This window comes from Salarias fasciatus, chromosome 14 (genome assembly GCF_902148845.1).
Source record: "Salarias fasciatus chromosome 14, fSalaFa1.1, whole genome shotgun sequence".
Classification (NCBI taxonomy): domain Eukaryota; kingdom Metazoa; phylum Chordata; class Actinopteri; order Blenniiformes; family Blenniidae; genus Salarias; species Salarias fasciatus.
In genome coordinates, this window is record NC_043758.1 from 39588063 (window position 1) to 39607550 (window position 19488).

A 19488-nucleotide genomic window follows, 5' to 3' on the forward strand; every position below is an offset into this window, starting at 1 on the left:
GAGAGGGAGAGAGAGAGAGAGAGAGAGAGAGAGAGAGAGAGAGAGAGAGAGAGAGAGAGAGAGAGAGAGAGAGAGAGAGAGAGAGAGAGAGAGAGAGAGAGAGAGAGCTGCTTGCGGGTTAGGGGGACGGGGGCGGGGCGGGGATGGGGGGATCCCTGTGATCGTGATCACGGATCACCTGGATTCCGTACCCAGTAGGCTGTCAGTAGGTAAGAACAACAACAATCAAACAGCAGCAGCAGCCATTACTCACTGCATTATTACATATGTGGGAAGTTATTACAACAGTGAAAGCTGAAGATTTTCACTTCCCCACAAACGTAATAAATCTCTACAAACGTAACAGTCATTACGTTTGTGGAAAATGTGTTACGTTTGCAGGATTATTACATTAAAAGCTGCATATTTTATAACGTTTGTGGTTTATTATGTTTTGGGGCATTATTACATTGATGGGTGTTACAGTGATCTGCTCTTCATGTCTGGATCCAGAGAGTGATCTGCTCTTCATGTCTGGGTCTAGAGAGTGATCTGCTCTTCATGTCTGGATCCAGAGAGTGATCTGCTCTTCATGTCTGGGTCCAGAGAGTGATCTCCTTGTGTCTGGGTCTAGAGAGTGATCTGCCGTGGAGACACTCTCTCTCCCTGCAGCTCACACTCACACAGTATCGCTGTGAGGACTAATTGCTGACAGGTGGCCTTAAAGCTGTGCTTTGAAACAGAAGTGTGATTTACGAGGGCTCCCTGAGACCCGGGCTTTCAGCGCTGCTACTACAGACTTATCTTTCTGCCCTGGTGTCTGTCGCTGCCCCCCACCCCCACAGCTTCATTTTTCTCAATTGCACCTCATTACTTTGCTCGCTCACTTTCACCTCGTCTGGCTTTGAAGTCGGCGTGGCTGTGTCTCTGGGCCGGCCCGGCCCGCCTCTCCAAACGCTGACGAGCTTTTAATGTTTGATGGCCGATTTTTCACCGAGCGGAGGAATGCTGCGATCCGAGGTCAGGCTGAGAGAGGGGTGCTGGTCTGGACGGGACGACAGGAGGGAGGGAGGGAGGAAGCACGGGCGCCGGCCCAGCATGTGCGTGGGTGTGTGTGTGTGTGTGTGTGTGTGTGTGTGTGTGTGTGTGTGTGTGTGTGCGTTGCCATGTCTTGTTTCTTATATTTTGCTCTCTATGACGACTCAATAATTACCTTTGAATACATACTTTAGGATCCTCCATGTTTTCCCCATGAATAAAATGTGTCGCACTTCAAATCCATGAAGCACAGTCCGTATAATTCTAACATAACCTCATTTGGAATGATGTGGAATACAGTCACGTTTCCAGAAACCACGTCCTTCATTTGGCTTGACATTTTAATTAACAATACAACATGACAATGACTAAAATCTGTCCGTAATCTGAACTAAAGACATGAAATCCTCTCTGGAGCAGTGTTTATCTTCAGGATCAACTCTGGTGCTTCTGAGGTAGTGTGATTGTTTGTGATGAATTCAGCCTCAAATCCGCTTCACTCGTGATAAGAGACGTAGCTTTTGGATCAGATTGTTCTTTGAATGCTGCTCTCAGCGACATTAAACAAACCAGAAACAGAAGTTACTTCCATTAAAACTGTTCCTGCTGCTTCTGGACCGACACTTCTGGTGGGCATGTTTTGCCTTGCAAACTATAAATGTGACCGCTCTGTGATGGAGGATGTTTTATAAAGTCTGTGGTTTGGATTCTGTGAAATGATTAAGGACAGATCAAAGCACAGCGATGTTCCTGGAAGTCCACGATGGACGAGGAGGTCTCACTGTGACTGACACCTGGGAGGTCAATCAGTGCAGCTGACAGCAACTGTGTGTGTGTGTGTGTGTGTGTGTGTGTGTGTGTGCGTGTGTGTGTGTGTGTGTGTGTGTGTGTGTGTCAGCTGGGGACAGATACAGTGTTTGACAAACAGATGACAGAGGTTGTGACAGAGTCCCTGGAAAAGTCGGACTGGACACGGTGTGAGGCGACTAATGACACACTTCTCTTTAACCGAGTTAAGAAGACAGTGTTTACGACCAGGCAGGACCAGCTGCTGAGACAACAGCACAACAACAACCAGACGCTACAGCACCAACAGCTGATGAGAAGAAACACCTCAACCGAGATCCGGGTCTGCACCCCAACACTATACTGACTCTACAGCTCCTCTATAGTGGCTCATGATGAGCGCCCCCTCCTGGTCCTTACCGTGCAGTGGGGAGCCGGACGGGCTGCTGGACAGACCGGGGATGGGGCTGCAGCGTCCTCCGATGCCTCCTCCTCCTCCCAGGATGCAGCTGCCTCCTCCCACGCCTCCCCCTCCTGCTCCTCCTAAGGCGGCCGCCCGGTTCAGCTCCTGCTCGATCTCCTCCAGGCCGGCGCTCTTCTGGAAGCGGGACATGCGGTTGACCACCCGGGGGGACATGTGCGTGCGGGCGCAGGGGGCGCCGCCGTACGGGTTGATGGGGAAGACGTGGGTGGTGCCGCGGAGCGTGCTGACGGCCACCCAGCGGCTGTCCTGGCTGAAGCACATGTCCTGGACCTGGACAGCAGAGGAGGGACGATCAGTACAAGGGAAGGCTCTCCTACCAGGGAACATGAGCAACGTGCCACCAACACTGAGGCCGTCCTGGGAGAGAGTGTGTGTGTGTGTGTGTGTGTGTGTGTGTGTGTGTGTGTGTGTGTGTGTGTGTGTGTGAAGGGCATGTGGTGAATGTATGCAGTATCTGAGAAAGTCATTCAGGCACATCACATGTAGTGAAGTCAATAACACAACAACACGAAGATGAAGATATATGAACAGGTTTTAATCCATCTGACTCATCTGAGAGGAAACCTGCACAGACTGTTTCCTGTGACCCTCCTATCCCACCGCTCTACCACCGCTGCTCCAGCAAAGAAAGCTTCCCTGCAGTCCACGAGGCTGCTCGCTGTGTCCCTGCAGCCGTCTCATGTCCTGCCAGGACAGACGGGGTAATTGTCCCCAGCACTGACAGCTAATGAGACATCGTCCACATACCGGCCGGAGCCGAGTCACCGCTGAGCACCACGATTACAGGTGACTCACAGACAATAAGGGGGACTCTGTGCACCAGTAATTGTCCATAATGGACCTGTCACAGCTCCAGTCCGCCTCATCATCATCTGAAGGGTGGCTGGAATTCCACTTTCACCGAGGGACGACCATGAAGGCAGCGAGAGGCCGTCAGGCTGCCTGAGCAAGGTGGAATGTAACGGGGAGCAGATTCCAGAGGACCTGATGACATCTGAGACAAGACAGGAGACGGGTCGGGAAGAAAGACAAGAAGCGAGACACGAGACGAGTCAGGGGACAAGAGGACCCACTGCGTCCTGTCAGAGTGGAACCAGCAGCAGCTGAAGCAGCCGGGGGGCGGGGGGGCTTCAGCATGCTGCATGCTGGGAGCTGAAGCTGTGCGCTGACAGCACCCATCATGCCCTGCTCCCCCGAGGTGTCGGTGTGGGGCTGCAGAGCGGCGTTGGCCCCCTGGCCGGCGGCGTTTATCAGCCGCGGCTGTGTTTACCTGGCCCGGGGTCACTGACAGCCAGCTGCGGGTTTGACCGCTGGAGACAGATAAGGCGTCTCTCCACCCGCCTCGCCGCAGACATTATCGCCCTCCGGCGTGGTTCACAGTGCGTGTGAGCGTGAGTGTGTGCAGATAACCTCCGACCCCAGCGCCAAGCTGGGGCCGGCGCTCCGTGTTTACAACGGGCCGCATCAAAGCCGGCCGAGTGTGCAGCCGGTCAGCGGACCTGCCGTTTGGCCACACATTAACCCAGGGCACACTGCCAGAGAGTGTGTGTGTGTATGTGTGTGTATGAGACGCTGTGTTTTCCCAGTCGATAAACCTGAACCCAACAAGGCCTGGAGTGGTGACGTTGAGTAACCACTTCCACGGCGGCAGGAGAACATACGAGGAAATTCCCTCAGAAAAGATTCCATCAATCAGCTCGCGTTTCTGTGATCCGCCTGAAGACAACATCCCCGAAACAACACCGCCAAATCAAACCACTGGCACGGCTCAGCAAGGGCTCCATCCCCGAGCTCCTCAGGACAGGGACGTCACAGAGCTACCGCGACTATCCCCACGGCAGATGGCCCAGCGGCATGCTGGGAGTCCACTCAGCACTGTGAGCTCTGGACAAATGCTGCACTCTGACAGAGTCGGGTCGGTCGAGCACGACAAGAACAAGGCGGTCTATTCCAGCCTGTCCATTTTTACACGCTGTGAGGTGGAATGTGAGGTGTACAGAGGTGGAATAACAAGGGAACATCCCAGTGTGGTCAGGTTTGACTCCTGATGCCAGGCTCAGGGACACTCAGGGTGCAGAGTCCCCCGCCGTCTATCAGCAGGACGGCTTTATTTCCATTATTAGAACATGTTGTTACTGAAAACAGAAGTAAAACTAAGAGAATAAATGTTTCAGAGCTGTTCAGGGAAAAGGAACAGGAGCAGGATCAGCCTGCGTCATCGAGCTGGATTCAGAGGCTCGAACAGGGTGTCAGGATTCAAAATCACGCTGGTTTTGTAAAGTATGTCTGAAACAAAAACACACTGGAGCAGTGTGTTGAAACACACCTTCTGACTGAAGAGGCTGGCAGCATAATGGAGAAAAACTAACAGGAATTAGAGTAACAACAGCTGCAGACTGTCTAAAACACACTTCACACACTGTTTTTAAATCCCCAATCTGTCTGATATTAGAGCAGATGAGAGCATGCAAATTATGATACAAGCATCACATTTGGCATGGTGGTTTTACAGAGGATCAAATCTTTCCGATTGGCCATTTGAAAATCCAAGATGGCGGCCATTTTTCAAGATGGCTGCCAGCTTAGAGTACAAAACTGGTTTATTCATTGTAACTTATGTATGTGACCGATTTCAATGATCTTAGCATCTATTTTTAAGTCTGTTGAACTGGACTGTGTTAGTCTTGCAGTAGTATGTGAGACGTTTTGGAGTATTTTACTGTATTAATGATGTTGAGGGTAACTCTAACCCTAGCATCTGTACTGACGACCTTACAAGTCCTTGGTCTTGAGAATATGTGGATTGTCTATGGATCAGGAGCCAATGCACAAAGGATTTCATTGCATGAGCCAGTTTTAGCTATAGGCCCTCAGAAACCCAGCCGAATACCATTTTCCAGGCATTCACTGGAGGGAACAGTGTTTCTGTCTTTCGAGGAAAAGGGAAGAAGACATCCTGGCAGAGTTGGGAGGTCTATGGTGAAATTCCTAAGAAATTCTCAAATTGAAGTCAGTGTCTAACATCAATGAATGATCCTGACCCACAACAGCTGGACATGTTTGTTGTGCAGCTACTGGTGTGGATGAAGCCAGACTGGACGTCTTTGTCTCCAAACAAAGGTCAAAAAGCACCGCTCCAACAAGACCGGCAGTCCAAGGAGAATAGTCTCCATCCCCTCAGAGAACAGCGTCCATCCCCTCAGAGAACAGCCTCCATTCCCTCAGAGAACAGTCTCCATCCCCTCAGAGAACAGCCTCCATCCCCTCAGAGAACAGCCTCCATCCCCTCAGAGAACAGCCTCCATCCCCTCAGAGAACAGTCTCCATCCTCTCAGAGAACAGCCTCCATCCCCTCAGAGAACAGTCTCCATCCCCTCAGAGAACAGCCTCCATCCCCTCAGAGAACAGTCTCCATCCTCTCAGAGAACAGCCTCCATTCCCTCAGAGAACAGTCTCCATCCCCTCAGAGAACAGCCTCCATCCCCTCAGAGAACAGTCTCCATCCCCTCAGAGAACAGTCTCCATCCTCTCAGAGAACAGCCTCCATCCCCTCAGAGAACAGTCTCCATACCCTCAGAGAACAGCCTCCATCCCCTCAGAGAACAGTCTCCATCCTCTCAGAGAACAGTCTCCATCCCCTCAGAGAACAGCCTCCATCCCCTCAGAGAACAGCCTCCATCCCCTCAGAGAACAGCCTCCATTCCCTCAGAGAACAGTCTCCATCCCCTCAGAGAACAGCCTCCATCCCCTCAGAGAACAGCCTCCATCCCCTCAGAGAACAGCCTCCATTCCCTCAGAGAACAGTCTCCATCCCCTCAGAGAACAGTCTCCATCCCCTCAGAGAACAGTCTCCATCCCCTCAGAGAACAGCCTCCATCCCCTCAGAGAACAGCCTCCATTCCCTCAGAGAACAGCCTCCATCCTCTCAGAGAACAGTCTCCATCCCCTCAGAGAACAGCCTCCATCCCCTCAGAGAACAGTCTCCATCCCCTCAGAGAACAGCCTCCATCCCCTCAGAGAACAGTCTCCATCCCCTCAGAGAACAGTCTCCATCCCCTCAGAGAACAGCCTCCATCCCCTCAGAGAACAGTCTCCATCCCCTCAGAGAACAGTCTCCATCCCCTCAGAGAACAGCCTCCATCCCCTCAGAGAACAGTCTCCATCCCCTCAGAGAACAGTCTCCATCCCCTCAGAGAACAGCCTCCATCCCCTCAGAGAACAGCCTCCATACCCTCAGAGAACAGCCTCCATCCCCTCAGAGAACAGTCTCCATCCCCTCAGAGAACAGCCTCCATCCCCTCAGAGAACAGTCTCCATCCCCTCAGAGAACAGCCTCCATCCCCTCAGAGAACAGCCTCCATTCCCTCAGAGAACAGTCTCCATCCCCTCAGAGAACAGCCTCCATCCCCTCAGAGAACAGCCTCCATCCCCTCAGAGAACAGCCTCCATTCCCTCAGAGAACAGTCTCCATCCCCTCAGAGAACAGTCTCCATCCCCTCAGAGAACAGCCTCCATCCCCTCAGAGAACAGCCTCCATTCCCTCAGAGAACAGCCTCCATCCTCTCAGAGAACAGTCTCCATCCCCTCAGAGAACAGCCTCCATCCCCTCAGAGAACAGTCTCCATCCCCTCAGAGAACAGCCTCCATCCCCTCAGAGAACAGTCTCCATCCCCTCAGAGAACAGTCTCCATCCCCTCAGAGAACAGCCTCCATACCCTCAGAGAACAGTCTCCATCCCCTCAGAGAACAGTCTCCATCCCCTCAGAGAACAGCCTCCATCCCCTCAGAGAACAGTCTCCATCCCCTCAGAGAACAGTCTCCATCCCCTCAGAGAACAGCCTCCATCCCCTCAGAGAACAGCCTCCATACCCTCAGAGAACAGCCTCCATCCCCTCAGAGAACAGTCTCCATCCCCTCAGAGAACAGCCTCCATCCCCTCAGAGAACAGTCTCCATCCCCTCAGAGAACAGCCTCCATCCCCTCAGAGAACAGTCTCCATCCCCTCAGAGAACAGCCTCCATCCCCTCAGAGAACAGCCTCCATCCCCTCAGAGAACAGCCTCCATCCCCTCAGAGAACAGTCTCCATACCCTCAGAGAACAGCCTCCATACCCTCATAGAACAGCCTCCATACCCTCAGAGAACAGTCTCCATCCTCTCAGAGAACAGTCTCCATCCCCTCAGAGAACAGCCTCCATCCCCTCAGAGAACAGCCTCAATCCCCTCAGAGAACAGCCTCCATCCCCTCAGAGAACAGCCTCCATCCCCTCAGAGAACAGCCTCCATCCCCTCAGAGAACAGCCTCCATCCCCTCAGAGAACAGTCTCCATCCCCTCAGAGAACAGTCTCCATCCCCTCAGAGAACAGTCTCCATCCCCTCAGAGAACAGCCTCCATCCCCTCAGAGAACAGCCTCCATCCCCTCAGAGAACAGTCTCAATCCCCTCAGAGAACAGCCTCCATCCTCTCAGAGAACAGCCTCCATCCCCTCAGAGAACAGCCTCCATCCCCTCAGAGAACAGTCTCCATCCCCTCAGAGAACAGCCTCCATCCCCTCAGAGAACAGCCTCCATCCCCTCAGAGAACAGCCTCCATCCCCTCAGAGAACAGTCTCCATCCCCTCAGAGAACAGCCTCCATCCCCTCAGAGAACAGTCTCCATCCCCTCAGAGAACAGCCTCCATCCCCTCAGAGAACAGTCTCCATCCCCTCAGAGAACAGCCTCCATCCCCTCAGAGAACAGCCTCCATCCCCTCAGAGAACAGCCTCCATCCCCTCAGAGAACAGTCTCCATCCCCTCAGAGAACAGCCTCCATCCCCTCAGAGAACAGTCTCCATCCCCTCAGAGAACAGCCTCCATCCCCTCAGAGAACAGCCTCCATCCCCTCAGAGAACAGCCTCCATCCCCTCAGAGAACAGTCTCCATCCCCTCAGAGAACAGCCTCCATACCCTCAGAGAACAGCCTCCATACCCTCAGAGAACAGCCTCCATCCCCTCAGAGAACAGCCTCCATCCCCTCAGAGAACAGTCTCCATCCCCTCAGAGAACAGTCTCCATCCCCTCAGAGAACAGTCTCCATCCTCTCAGAGAACAGCCTCCATCCCCTCAGAGAACAGTCTCCATCCCCTCAGAGAACAGCCTCCATCCCCTCAGACAACAGTCTCCATCCTCTCAGAGAACAGTCTCCATCCCCTCAGAGAACAGTCTCCATCCCCTCAGAGAACAGCCTCCATCCCCTCAGAGAACAGCCTCCATCCCCTCAGAGAACAGCCTCCATCCCCTCAGAGAACAGCCTCCATTCCCTCAGAGAACAGTCTCCATCCCCTCAGAGAACAGCCTCCATCCCCTCAGAGAACAGCCTCCATTCCCTCAGAGAACAGTCTCCATCCCCTCAGAGAACAGTCTCCATCCCCTCAGAGAACAGTCTCCATCCCCTCAGAGAACAGCCTCCATCCCCTCAGAGAACAGCCTCCATTCCCTCAGAGAACAGCCTCCATCCTCTCAGAGAACAGTCTCCATCCCCTCAGAGAACAGCCTCCATCCCCTCAGAGAACAGTCTCCATCCCCTCAGAGAACAGCCTCCATCCCCTCAGAGAACAGTCTCCATCCCCTCAGAGAACAGTCCTCCATCCCCTCAGAGAACAGCCTCCATCCCCTCAGAGAACAGCCTCCATCCCCTCAGAGAACAGCCTCCATCCCCTCAGAGAACAGCCTCCATCCCCTCAGAGAACAGCCTCCATCCCCTCAGAGAACAGCCTCCATCCCCTCAGAGAACAGCCTCCATACCCTCAGAGAACAGCCTCCATCCCCTCAGAGAACAGTCTCCATCCTCTCAGAGAACAGTCTCCATCCCCTCAGAGAACAGCCTCCATCCCCTCAGAGAACAGTCTCAATCCCCTCAGAGAACAGCCTCCATCCCCTCAGAGAACAGCCTCCATCCCCTCAGAGAACAGCCTCCATCCCCTCAGAGAACAGCCTCCATACCCTCAGAGAACAGCCTCCATCCCCTCAGAGAACAGTCTCCATCCTCTCAGAGAACAGTCTCCATCCCCTCAGAGAACAGCCTCCATCCCCTCAGAGAACAGTCTCAATCCCCTCAGAGAACAGCCTCCATCCCCTCAGAGAACAGCCTCCATCCCCTCAGAGAACAGCCTCCATACCCTCAGAGAACAGCCTCCATCCCCTCAGAGAACAGTCTCCATCCCCTCAGAGAACAGCCTCCATACCCTCAGAGAACAGCCTCCATACCCTCAGAGAACAGCCTCCATCCCCTCAGAGAACAGCCTCCATCCCCTCAGAGAACAGCCTCCATCCCCTCAGAGAACAGCCTCCATCCCCTCAGAGAACAGTCTCCATCCCCTCAGAGAACAGTCTCCATCCCCTCAGAGAACAGCCTCCATACCCTCAGAGAACAGCCTGTTATTATTATCTTCATTGTAGCTATAATATTGTGACTTTTGCACATATAGAGTTTGATTTCTAACACTATATTAAGTGGGTCAGTGACCGTAGTCTTGTACTGTAATGTTTAGATATTTTTGAAATGAGAAATTTGACGAAAAGTTTGGTTCTTTTACTATTAAATAGGTCATATTACATCCCTATGATCACAAAATCATCACTAATAATTATTAATACTAATAATTGTTCTATCATGTTTTATTTTTGACAAATTGACAAGACTAGAGGTGTCCCCGACTAAGAATTTCCATAGTCGAATCTGCTTCGTCCGATCCTGCCAATAGTCAAATCTATCGTCTTGTTTGGCGGGGGGGGGGGGGGGGGGGGGGGGGGGGCTGCGGGGGGGGGGGGGGGGGGGGGGGGGGGGGGGCTGCGGAGCGTGCCTCCTCACGGGGCGTGGGAGCAGCACAGCACAGCACAGCACAGAGCGGTGCACACGGAGCGTCAGGGCGCCTATGCCTACAGCCGGCCCTGATTGCACTAATAATAATAATAATAAATTTAAATTAAAAAAAAAAAAAAAGAAAAACCAGGGAAGGCAGGTAAAACAACACTTATTTTTTTCCTCCACACTGAAACACAGACTGGAACAAAGTGTCGGTAACTCTAAACATCAAACAGATGAAGTATAGTTCAAATGACCAGAACCAAACCCTCTTCTAACAAACGGGCTAAAACATGTTATTTGTTTGTATCTATAATCTCTGCAGATAAGCTCACATTTTTTGGCTAAACAATTTCTCACATTATCTGCTCAAATTAAATGAAATAGGCTTAATTGCACTGTGTCGGTCTGTTTCGCAGCGCAACATCCATGCAAAAACAAACACTAAATGAAATAGAATTAGCCTTGTAGATAAATAAAAATAATAATATAATAATAACCTAAAATATTACAATCAAACGAAATAAAAGTCAGCATTAAAAATGAGAACTGAGTAACAGAACCGTCTTTTATTAGCCCAACTATCTGGCTACTTACCCGTCTAAGGTGGAAAGCCATGTTGTTGTGAAGTGATATGAAAGGACACAACTTGCATTTGACTTTTTTTTGGATCATCTTTGACTTGGTCTGAAGTTCTGTTTTTTTTTTTTTTTCGACATTGTGAGCTTTTTAAAGTTCAGCCAAATCACCACCGAGATGCTGCTCTGTGACGGAGCTCTGCGCAAAATGGGATTGTGCCACTCACCATGGTGGTTCATTCACAAACACTTAATAGATAGAATATTGAATAAAACTACAAGTTAAGTAAATTTTTCCACAGTGTATTTGATAGGCTAACATGTATATCAAATATTCTTTATATCATGTTTATTTGGAAAAAAAACAAGCAATTCTATGTAAAATCAGTCATTCAGCACCCCCATACAGCTGGAATGGAATGATCCTCGTTTAATAACCACATTTTTTCGATGCTTCCACTGTGTGATTGGCAGTCGAATCAGGCCCCTTCGAACGAATCATGGAATCATGGACTATCTGAGGACACTCCTAGACAAGACCATTCAAACTTTCAGACTACTTGCATTTCAGGGCACAAAGGTGACTTAGCCAGGTCAAATTCTGCCTGTCTGGAGACATGGCCGCCATTTTGGATTTTGAAATGGTCAATCGGGCACATCTGATTGTGTGTGTCTGTGTGTGTGTGTACCTTGGCTTCGGTCTCCCCTCGGTGCAGTGTGTACAGATGGTGGACGGCGCTCTGGGACGACGCCCAGGGGTGTGTGAGGATCTGGAAGACGTGGAAGTCGTGGCCCAGCGTGTCAGCCGTCACCAGCAGCATTCCTGAGTGAAGACACACAACCAGAGTGAGGAGGCGCTCAGACACACACACACACACACACACACACACACACACACACACACACACATCATTTTCACAGCTGCTGCTGGACACTGGGTGCTCCTTCTATTGTCTACTGTTGGTCTGTTGTGAGTGTTTTCTGGTTGTGTTCAGATGAGGCTCAGTGTGTGCAGTCCATCTTCACATGCTGCTGGTGTCCAACACGCGGCCCGCCACAGCAAAGGAGGACAGGTCAGCGGGAGGGGAAAGACCAGATGCTGAGAGACATGCAGAGATGCTCTGGAGCTGCAGCGAGTGAAACGCTTCAGCCGGAGAGGTTTGAGAACAGGCAGGTGACCAGGGTCCAGAGAGACCGCCGTGGCCCTGAGACGTCCTGCAGAGCAGCTCAGACCCCACAGAGAGCCCAGAGAGACCGCCGTGGCCCTGAGACGTCCTGCAGAGCAGCTCAGACCCCACAGAGAGCCCAGAGAGACCGCCGTGGCCCTGAAACGTCCTGCAGAGCAGCTCAGACCCCACAGAGAGCCACCAAAGTGTTTTGGGGTTGTTGGATTGTGTATTTGATGAGTTTGACGAGGGGGAACAAAAATACCGTTCACTTCCATTGTGTCCGTCCCGAAAACCTTCCCCGACTCGCCTCTGAATAAACAACAGCTCGCCCTCACAAAAACAGTCAGTCTGCTGTTCAAATGACTAAGGAACTGCGCTAAATGGGCCAATTTGCCAAAATGTTGAAGTACCGCTTTAACAGCAGAGAACAACACATTCACAAATGGAGCAATGCATTAACACGGCTAATTCAAGGCTAGTCGAAACATGAAAATTAAGTGCAGTGTCTGTTAGAAGCAAAACAAATAGAACAAAAATGAAGGTGATTTTAACTTGAAAATGAATTAGTGCACTGTCTCTTATTTAGCAGTATAATAAAACACATTTTACTTAGCAGACGCTTTTGTCCAAAGCGACGTACAACAATGGGGGCAATTCAGGGTTCAGCGTCTTCCCCAAGGACACTTCGACATGCAGACAGTGGAAGGCTGGAATCGAACTCACAACCTCCAGATTGTGGGACGACTGCTCTCCCCACTGAAACACCGCCGCTCCTTACATACATCAGTTCTAGTGCTGTCAGTTTTAATCACATTGATCGCAATTAATCGTGATTAATTCATGGAGAACTGTCAACAATTAACTTTTTTAAAGTTGAGATTAATGGCAATGAAGAATCTAATCCTCATAAATCAGTCCCAATATCAGGAAAAAGACTGTTATCCTCTAGTTCTTTTCTTTGACCCAACTGGCAGACCTCAATGGATTAATCGCAATTAAAACTGACTGCACTAATAAATTAATAAATTCTGAAAAGAAATTAAATCACAATTGGACTATTAGCACCATTTATAATCCTCCCTTAGATTAAAAAAACAGGCTGCCTGTAAACAGCTAAAAACATGGTGGTCCTCAATGCATGTAATACCTCAATACATTGATTTTTGTAAAAAAAAAAAAAAGAGCACTTTATTACCTCTCTAAACCCCTGTCCCTCAACCACATGTATTGGCAACATGTCTACAGTAACCATGTCCCATAATGCCCTCTGCCTTCCTGGAGCCACTCGTCGTCCCAGCGCTGCGGTGATGCAGGCTGAGAGCTCCTCGCTCCTCGCAGCACGGCTGAATGTCACGGATTGAGGTGATAATTTATCAAAGTTGTGGAGGAGTTTTACTTTAAAATATTTCCACAGATTGTGCATTTGGCGTCTTTCTCGTCGTTAACCAGCTTAAAGTGGCTCCGTACCGAACTCCGTCTTGTCGCCTTCATCTGCCAGCTCACCGCCTCTCATCTGTTTTCTTGTTGTTGCCGTCAGACGCCAGCTTCTTCTGTGTTCCCGCATGTATGTCAAGGACGCCTAGCGTCAAGCGCGCCCTCATGCGGGGAATTACAGGTTCAAAACGCAATTAATTGCAAGTAATTTATTTTAATCGAGTAATTTCTTGTCGACAATTAATCGATAATCGATTAATTGTTTGCATCAATACCTCCAAACCATCAAATCTCCTGTTTATCGCCTGTTTTGTTGGCAGATTGAAACGTCCTCCTTAGTGAGTCGTCAGGATGACATAATGAGTGTTTTCCTCTTCACATGTCAGTGGTTTCATGTTGTGGTGAATCCGAGTGTGTGATCGTCAGACAGCAGCTTCCACCTCTCAGCCAAGAAGTCACTCTTCTCAGAACATCCATGACAAGACAAAGACTGACTGTCCCTCTCACTCACGGTGGACGGACTCTCTCTGAACTGCTGTATCAATGTTGATCAAGTGACTGGAAGTGAAGCCAGTGAGGATACTCCAGCTGGGTTGGATTCAGGCCGATTACAGGAAGGCGGGAAGTCGCTGTGCCTTTAAAACTAACAAAGCAGCTCATTAAACCGAAGCAGCCCTCGCCCGCTGGAACCGGGCCTCCGGCGGTGCGTCTCCTCTCAGGACGGCCCGGACGGCCGCCGCAGACACCTTCTGTGTCTTCACCCACGGAGGGACGGACGGGCGCCGGCCGGCTCCGAGCGGCGGGTAACCCGCTCTGACAGGCCCAGTCATTTGCCCGTTTTATTTGAAGCTCGTCAAACTCCAGAAAGTTCAGGCCGCCATCATAAACAACACGCTGAACAAACCACACCAGAACAAACCCAGATCTGAGGAGGCTCCGCCCCCCGGCCGGGAGATGATACGCCGCTCCAAACCTCTGTCCTCCTGACGACTCACAGCCTGCCACGATATTAAAGTAATTAGTATTTTTCCTCAGAGTTGCTCCCCTCGGAAGCTTTCATGTGGAGGCCGCAGTGGGTTTTAATTAGTGGGCGGGCTTTAATGGGTGGCATGTCAAAAGTGAAAAGAGGAGGCTGCAATGGCAGCAGATTAAAAGAATTCAGCAACACGTGCGAGGGAGATGGAAAACACTCCCTGGCTGGAGAAAAGGCAGTACGCTTTGATTCACGGTCGAGAGCTTTCTTTTTTAAAACTCCTGCATGAGCGTAGGAGACGGCGAGGAGGCGGAGCTATGAAGGAGGGAGTGGCGGAGCTGCAGGGTCAGGCAGACGATCGTAGGTGGAGGAGAAGGCCAGTGAAGTGAGCATTAAGACGGCGGTTAGCTGCTCAGGCTGTACCGGAGCGCTGGGGCCCGGGGCCCCACGCCCCAAACGAGGTGCCAAGCCACAAGAAGCATTTGCGTCAGCTGGGAGCGCAGAGAAAAAAGGGCCGGGGCCGGCTAATTATAGAGTCTGGAAGCGGAAGCGCGGGGTGATTAGGAGCCGAGGCGCTGCGGTCTGTTTATCTGGGAGCTTCCTCTCGCTCTCAGACTCTACCTCCCGCACCCTGCGCTCTCTCTTTCGCCCTTCCTCGGCTCTGTTTTGGTCGGGCCCCGCCCACCCGGCGGCCGGAGCGTCTGGCCCCCGGGCTTTCTGACAGATGATTCTCGGCCTCTGTGTTTTGGCCAGCGCCGCCGAGTGTGGGCTCCAGAAGCGCAGCGGCCGAGACGGGCTGGAGCGCCTTGAGAGCGCGAGCGCCCCGGGATTGGGGCTTTTGTGGCCTTGTTGAAATACAGAGGCCCTCGCCGAGAGGCGTCGGTCGGTTAGCCCGCGGCAAGGCCAAATTAAAAAGGAGCCCGGCCGCTCGGCGGGTGAAAAGAGAGGGTTTCGGGGAAACCAGAGGCTGGCCGGAGCGAGGTTTGACACGTCCTATTTATAACACCTCGTCCCGGGGTTACAGTGTTATTTACAATGTTTTAGTACCAAGGCTTCTGGCACACACACTCAGGGTGCACTAAAGCGGTAGGGACGACCTCTAATTTGCCATGTGTGCAAGACGTGCGTCTGAATGGGAGATGAGGGAAGTGATATAATCATTTCCATAAATATAAGTCTCTTCTCTCTCTCTCTCTCTCTCTCTCTCTCTCTCTCTCTTCTTCTTCTTTTTTTTTTTCATTTTTTTTTTTTTTTTTTTCATTTCAGGCCCAAAAAACTCTTTGTTTTGTTTAGCTGCAGGCTTTACTGTCCCCGTCCCTCACCATGCAAACAGAAAACATCTGCTCAGGCCCATTAATACAGGGAGGATGTTTCATTTACAAAGTGGTGGGGCAAGCTTTATTCTTGACAAAGGCAGATGGGACAGAGGGAGAGAGAGGGGAGAGAGAGAGAGAGAGAGAGAGAGAGAGAGAGAGAGAGAGAGAGAGAGAGAGAGAGAGAAGAAATAAAAAGAGCAAAAGGAGGCAGCGATTTCCCTACTTGGCAACAAGGACGGCCACAACAAAACTCGTCCACTTTTTAATTAACAACACTAGGCTCCAAAAAAGCTTTGAAAATGGGAAAAATGTCAAACTCTAACCATGTGGAAGGCATAAAGCTTACAAGATGGAAGACTTGGGGGATTCAGATAGCTTTACTGTTACCAGGATGCATAAACTTCGGAGCAAATGAGCCCAGCACACAAACGAGAGCCGATCCATCACCAGACAAGGCTGCGTCTTCAGGGCTGCCGCTCCAGAGGACGGCACAGGGCCGGCTGGGTCTGCATGCTGTCCCACATGTGCTGGACATGCAGTCCATCGGCACTCTGCAGAGCACACACACAAGCCAAACGTGTTGGACGTCATGTCTTCTTCCTCTCCTGCTACAAGGGAAACTCCACAATCCACAAGCCAATCCTCCCCCATTCGCTCAGGATATTTTCCTTTGTGCGGTGCCAAGAATTCAGTTTGCTAACTCCTAAAATATGGCGGTAAAATAAGAAAAATAAAGCGAATGAATAGGAGTACACTCTGGCCTTAACCAGTACAAATTGGCTGGCTGAAGGAGGGAGGAGAGGGCCGGGCCAATCAGGTAAACCTGGAGGACCGCTCGGCCCAGGTAGCAGAGGAGACGGGTGCTGAGTCCATCAGGGCTGGCCGGAGGAGAGCCAGAACCAACCAGTTCCCCGGGGGAAGGGTTCTACTTAAAGTCTGGCTGTTACTGCAAAATACCATCCGGGACAATCCAGCAGAGTGTTTGTAAAACTGTTGTTTTTGAAGATGAAAGTGAGTGAAGAGAAACGAGACGTTTCTCTGGCAGACAAGCTCAGCGCTTCACAGCAGCTCCAGACGCAGCATCAGCCGGTAACACAGTCAACACGGCACACACTGCACTGGACACGGCCCGGCACGGCACACACTCCACTGGACACGGCCCGGCACGGCACACACTCCACTGGACACGGCCCGGCACGGCACACACTCCACTGGACACGGCCCGGCATGGCACACACTGCACTGGAGACGGCCCGGCACGGCACACACTCCACTGGAGACGGCCCGGCACGACACACACTCCACTGGAGACGGCCCGGCACGACACACACTCCACTGGAGACGGCCCGGCACGGCACACACTCCACTGGAGACGGCCCGGCACGGCACACACTCCACTGGAGGCGGCCCGGCACGACACACACTCCACTGGAGACGGCCCGGCACGGCACACACTCCACTGGAGACGGCCCGGCACGGCACACACTCCACTGGAGGCGGCCCGGCACGGCACACACTCCACTGGAGACGGCCCGGCACGACACACACACCAGGAGGCAGAGAGACTCAGGAGCCGGTGAGGAACAGGAGGAGAGCAGGTCTGAAGCCTCCACTCCACAGCAGACCACCTGAGATCACTCAGATATTAGCAGTGTGTGTGTGTGTGTGTGTGTGTGTGTGTGTGTGTGTGTGTGTGTCATGGCTGAGGAGCTGCAGCTAGTTTGGCATTACTAAGCTGGAACCCCGGCTCTTTCAGCGGGGCGGCGGCGGGCCGACATGAAAGCGGAGCAGGCGGAGCAGGCGGCGTGACGGTCAGGCTGACCAGGCGTGACGCTCCCAGAGCGGCGCTCCGGGCGCCTCTTTCATCACCTCCAGTGGTAAACACACTACTTAACTCCGCTTTTATGGGGCATTTCCATATTTGCACACTTCCTGCTGGAATTGTTTCAGCACAGAGATTTCTATCAGCAGATCAGCAGAACATAGAGTCATGAACCAGAAGGTGCAGCTCTGGTGTCCAGTCTCAGGTGTTCCTACTGCTCCTCAGGCTGCGTCAGCCCAAAACCTCCAGAGCTGAAGACCACGTCCTGACGCAGGCTTCAGGACCAGGGAGCCTAATCCTGAAGGAGGAAGGCTTCTTGCGTCTCCATGTTTTTGCTCCCTTCTAGAAGTAGTCAGGTCCCGGAGCACAGCCTGACCCGCTGCACCACCTCCCCGAGCGGCCACGAGGGAAGCACCGATGCCCGTTTCTCCAGGACCAAGACCAGATCAAACCTTTAGCGCCTTGATGGTACTGAGTGCAGACGGCAGTACTGGAAGAGAGAGACTTCCTGAGCACTCCATGGTATCGAGCCCGGTACCCAACACTGCCTTTGGTACACACCCTCAACATTTCTATCAGATGGAGTCCAGGTCAGAGGTCCAGGTCACAATAAATAAAAACAACAGAGCCATCAAAGGGCCTGCTGATCCATCAGTCTGACGTCAGACGGGTGTGACTGGGCACTGCTAGCTGGCAGCTCTTTCACAGGCTGGATTCAGATCAGAGCCGGGACGGGAACCAGCAACCCTCAGCAGCGCCATTGTTACAGAAATATCATGTTCACTACGAAAATCAGCTCTTTTTAGTCCAAACAGCAGAGACTTCCTTGGTTTAATTTATGAATCATGACGACTGAATAAAATGTACACATGAATATTGATCATCCTTCTTCAAAGCTGGAGTGTCCTTCCATCATCCCGCCTCACAGCAGAGGTGACAAAACAGACACGCAAACAATGACTGCAGAAAGAAAGATGGAGGACTTCAGCTGGGCGGAGGAGGGGAGGAGGAGGAGGAGGAGGAGGAGGAGGAGGAGGAAGAAGAGGAGGAGGAGGAGGAGGAGGAGGAGGGGAGTGCTAATTGTGAAGACACAGCTCAATCTGCTAAATGAGTGGCTATAAATGCAAAGTGGAGCTGGGGAAACCCCCTCGTGTGTGTGTGTGTGTGTGTGAGTGTGTGTGTGTGTGTGTGTGTGACTGAGCTGGGGAGTGGCTCCTCTGCGGCCGTGCTGGTCTGTAGTTAGACCAGGGACATGGTTAGTGGACCAGCTCCATGTGGACTGGGATCCAGTCCTGGTCCGCCCCTCATGCCTCCTGGCGTCGACACACACTCCAGCTTCCCCTGACTGCTCCACACTGGAGGGGGGCCGTGTGTGTTCCAGAGACCAGAGGAGGAAATGAAGAGAGTGTCCACAACACAGGGGCTGGAACAAAGACCGAGTTAACCCAGTTAACTGGGAGACGGCAGAGTTCACACTCCGAGCACAGGAAGCAACACACACGCGCGCGCGCGCACACACACACACACAACGTCCACTACTCACCATGACCTGGAGGCAAGGCTGCACACTGGTGCAGTGGGCCACACATGGTCACATTTTCAAGTCCAGATCTTTCTGCTGGGAGTTTGCATGTTGTCCGTGTGTGTGTGTGTGTTTTGCCACAGCTGGTGAGGCTGGATGGAGCTGTACTGCTGCATATGAGTATCTGGAGTCCACTGGACTGTGGAGTTCAGGCTCAGTTATCACCGTTTGTAAAAAGAGTGTCCAGGTAACCTCAACACCGACACACTCGGCGTGAGCGGTCAGATCAGATTCCCAACAAACTCAGGAAGACTCACTGGAAAACCAGCTGCTGCTCTGGACGTTCAGTCCACCACGACTCAGCGTCAGTGCGCTCCGTCCACATGTCCCCTCTCAGCGGTTGGCTGACCCTGGACTGCAGCCGTGAATCAATCACTCCACCTAGTGCCGGGCGCCGTCACCAGGAGGCTGCCGGACGCCGCCTCCCTCCGACGCTGGCATCGAACCCGGCAATCAAGTCAGGCCTCGTTAGGGTCCGGTGAA

General features: G+C 52.0%; 1 protein-coding gene across 2 annotated transcripts in view; it reads right to left on the bottom strand.

Moving 5' to 3' along the window:
- Positions 1-19488, bottom strand: part of bcas3 (BCAS3 microtubule associated cell migration factor) — a 282337-nt gene that overhangs the window by 209604 nt on the left and 53245 nt on the right. For both annotated transcript variants that reach the window (XM_030108062.1, XM_030108064.1), the window contains exons 14-15: positions 11399-11532; positions 2224-2557 (exon numbers count right to left, since the gene is read on the bottom strand). In XM_030108062.1, the coding sequence (XP_029963922.1) occupies positions 2224-2557; positions 11399-11532 (468 nt within the window). The remainder of the gene's footprint in view (positions 1-2223; positions 2558-11398; positions 11533-19488) is intronic.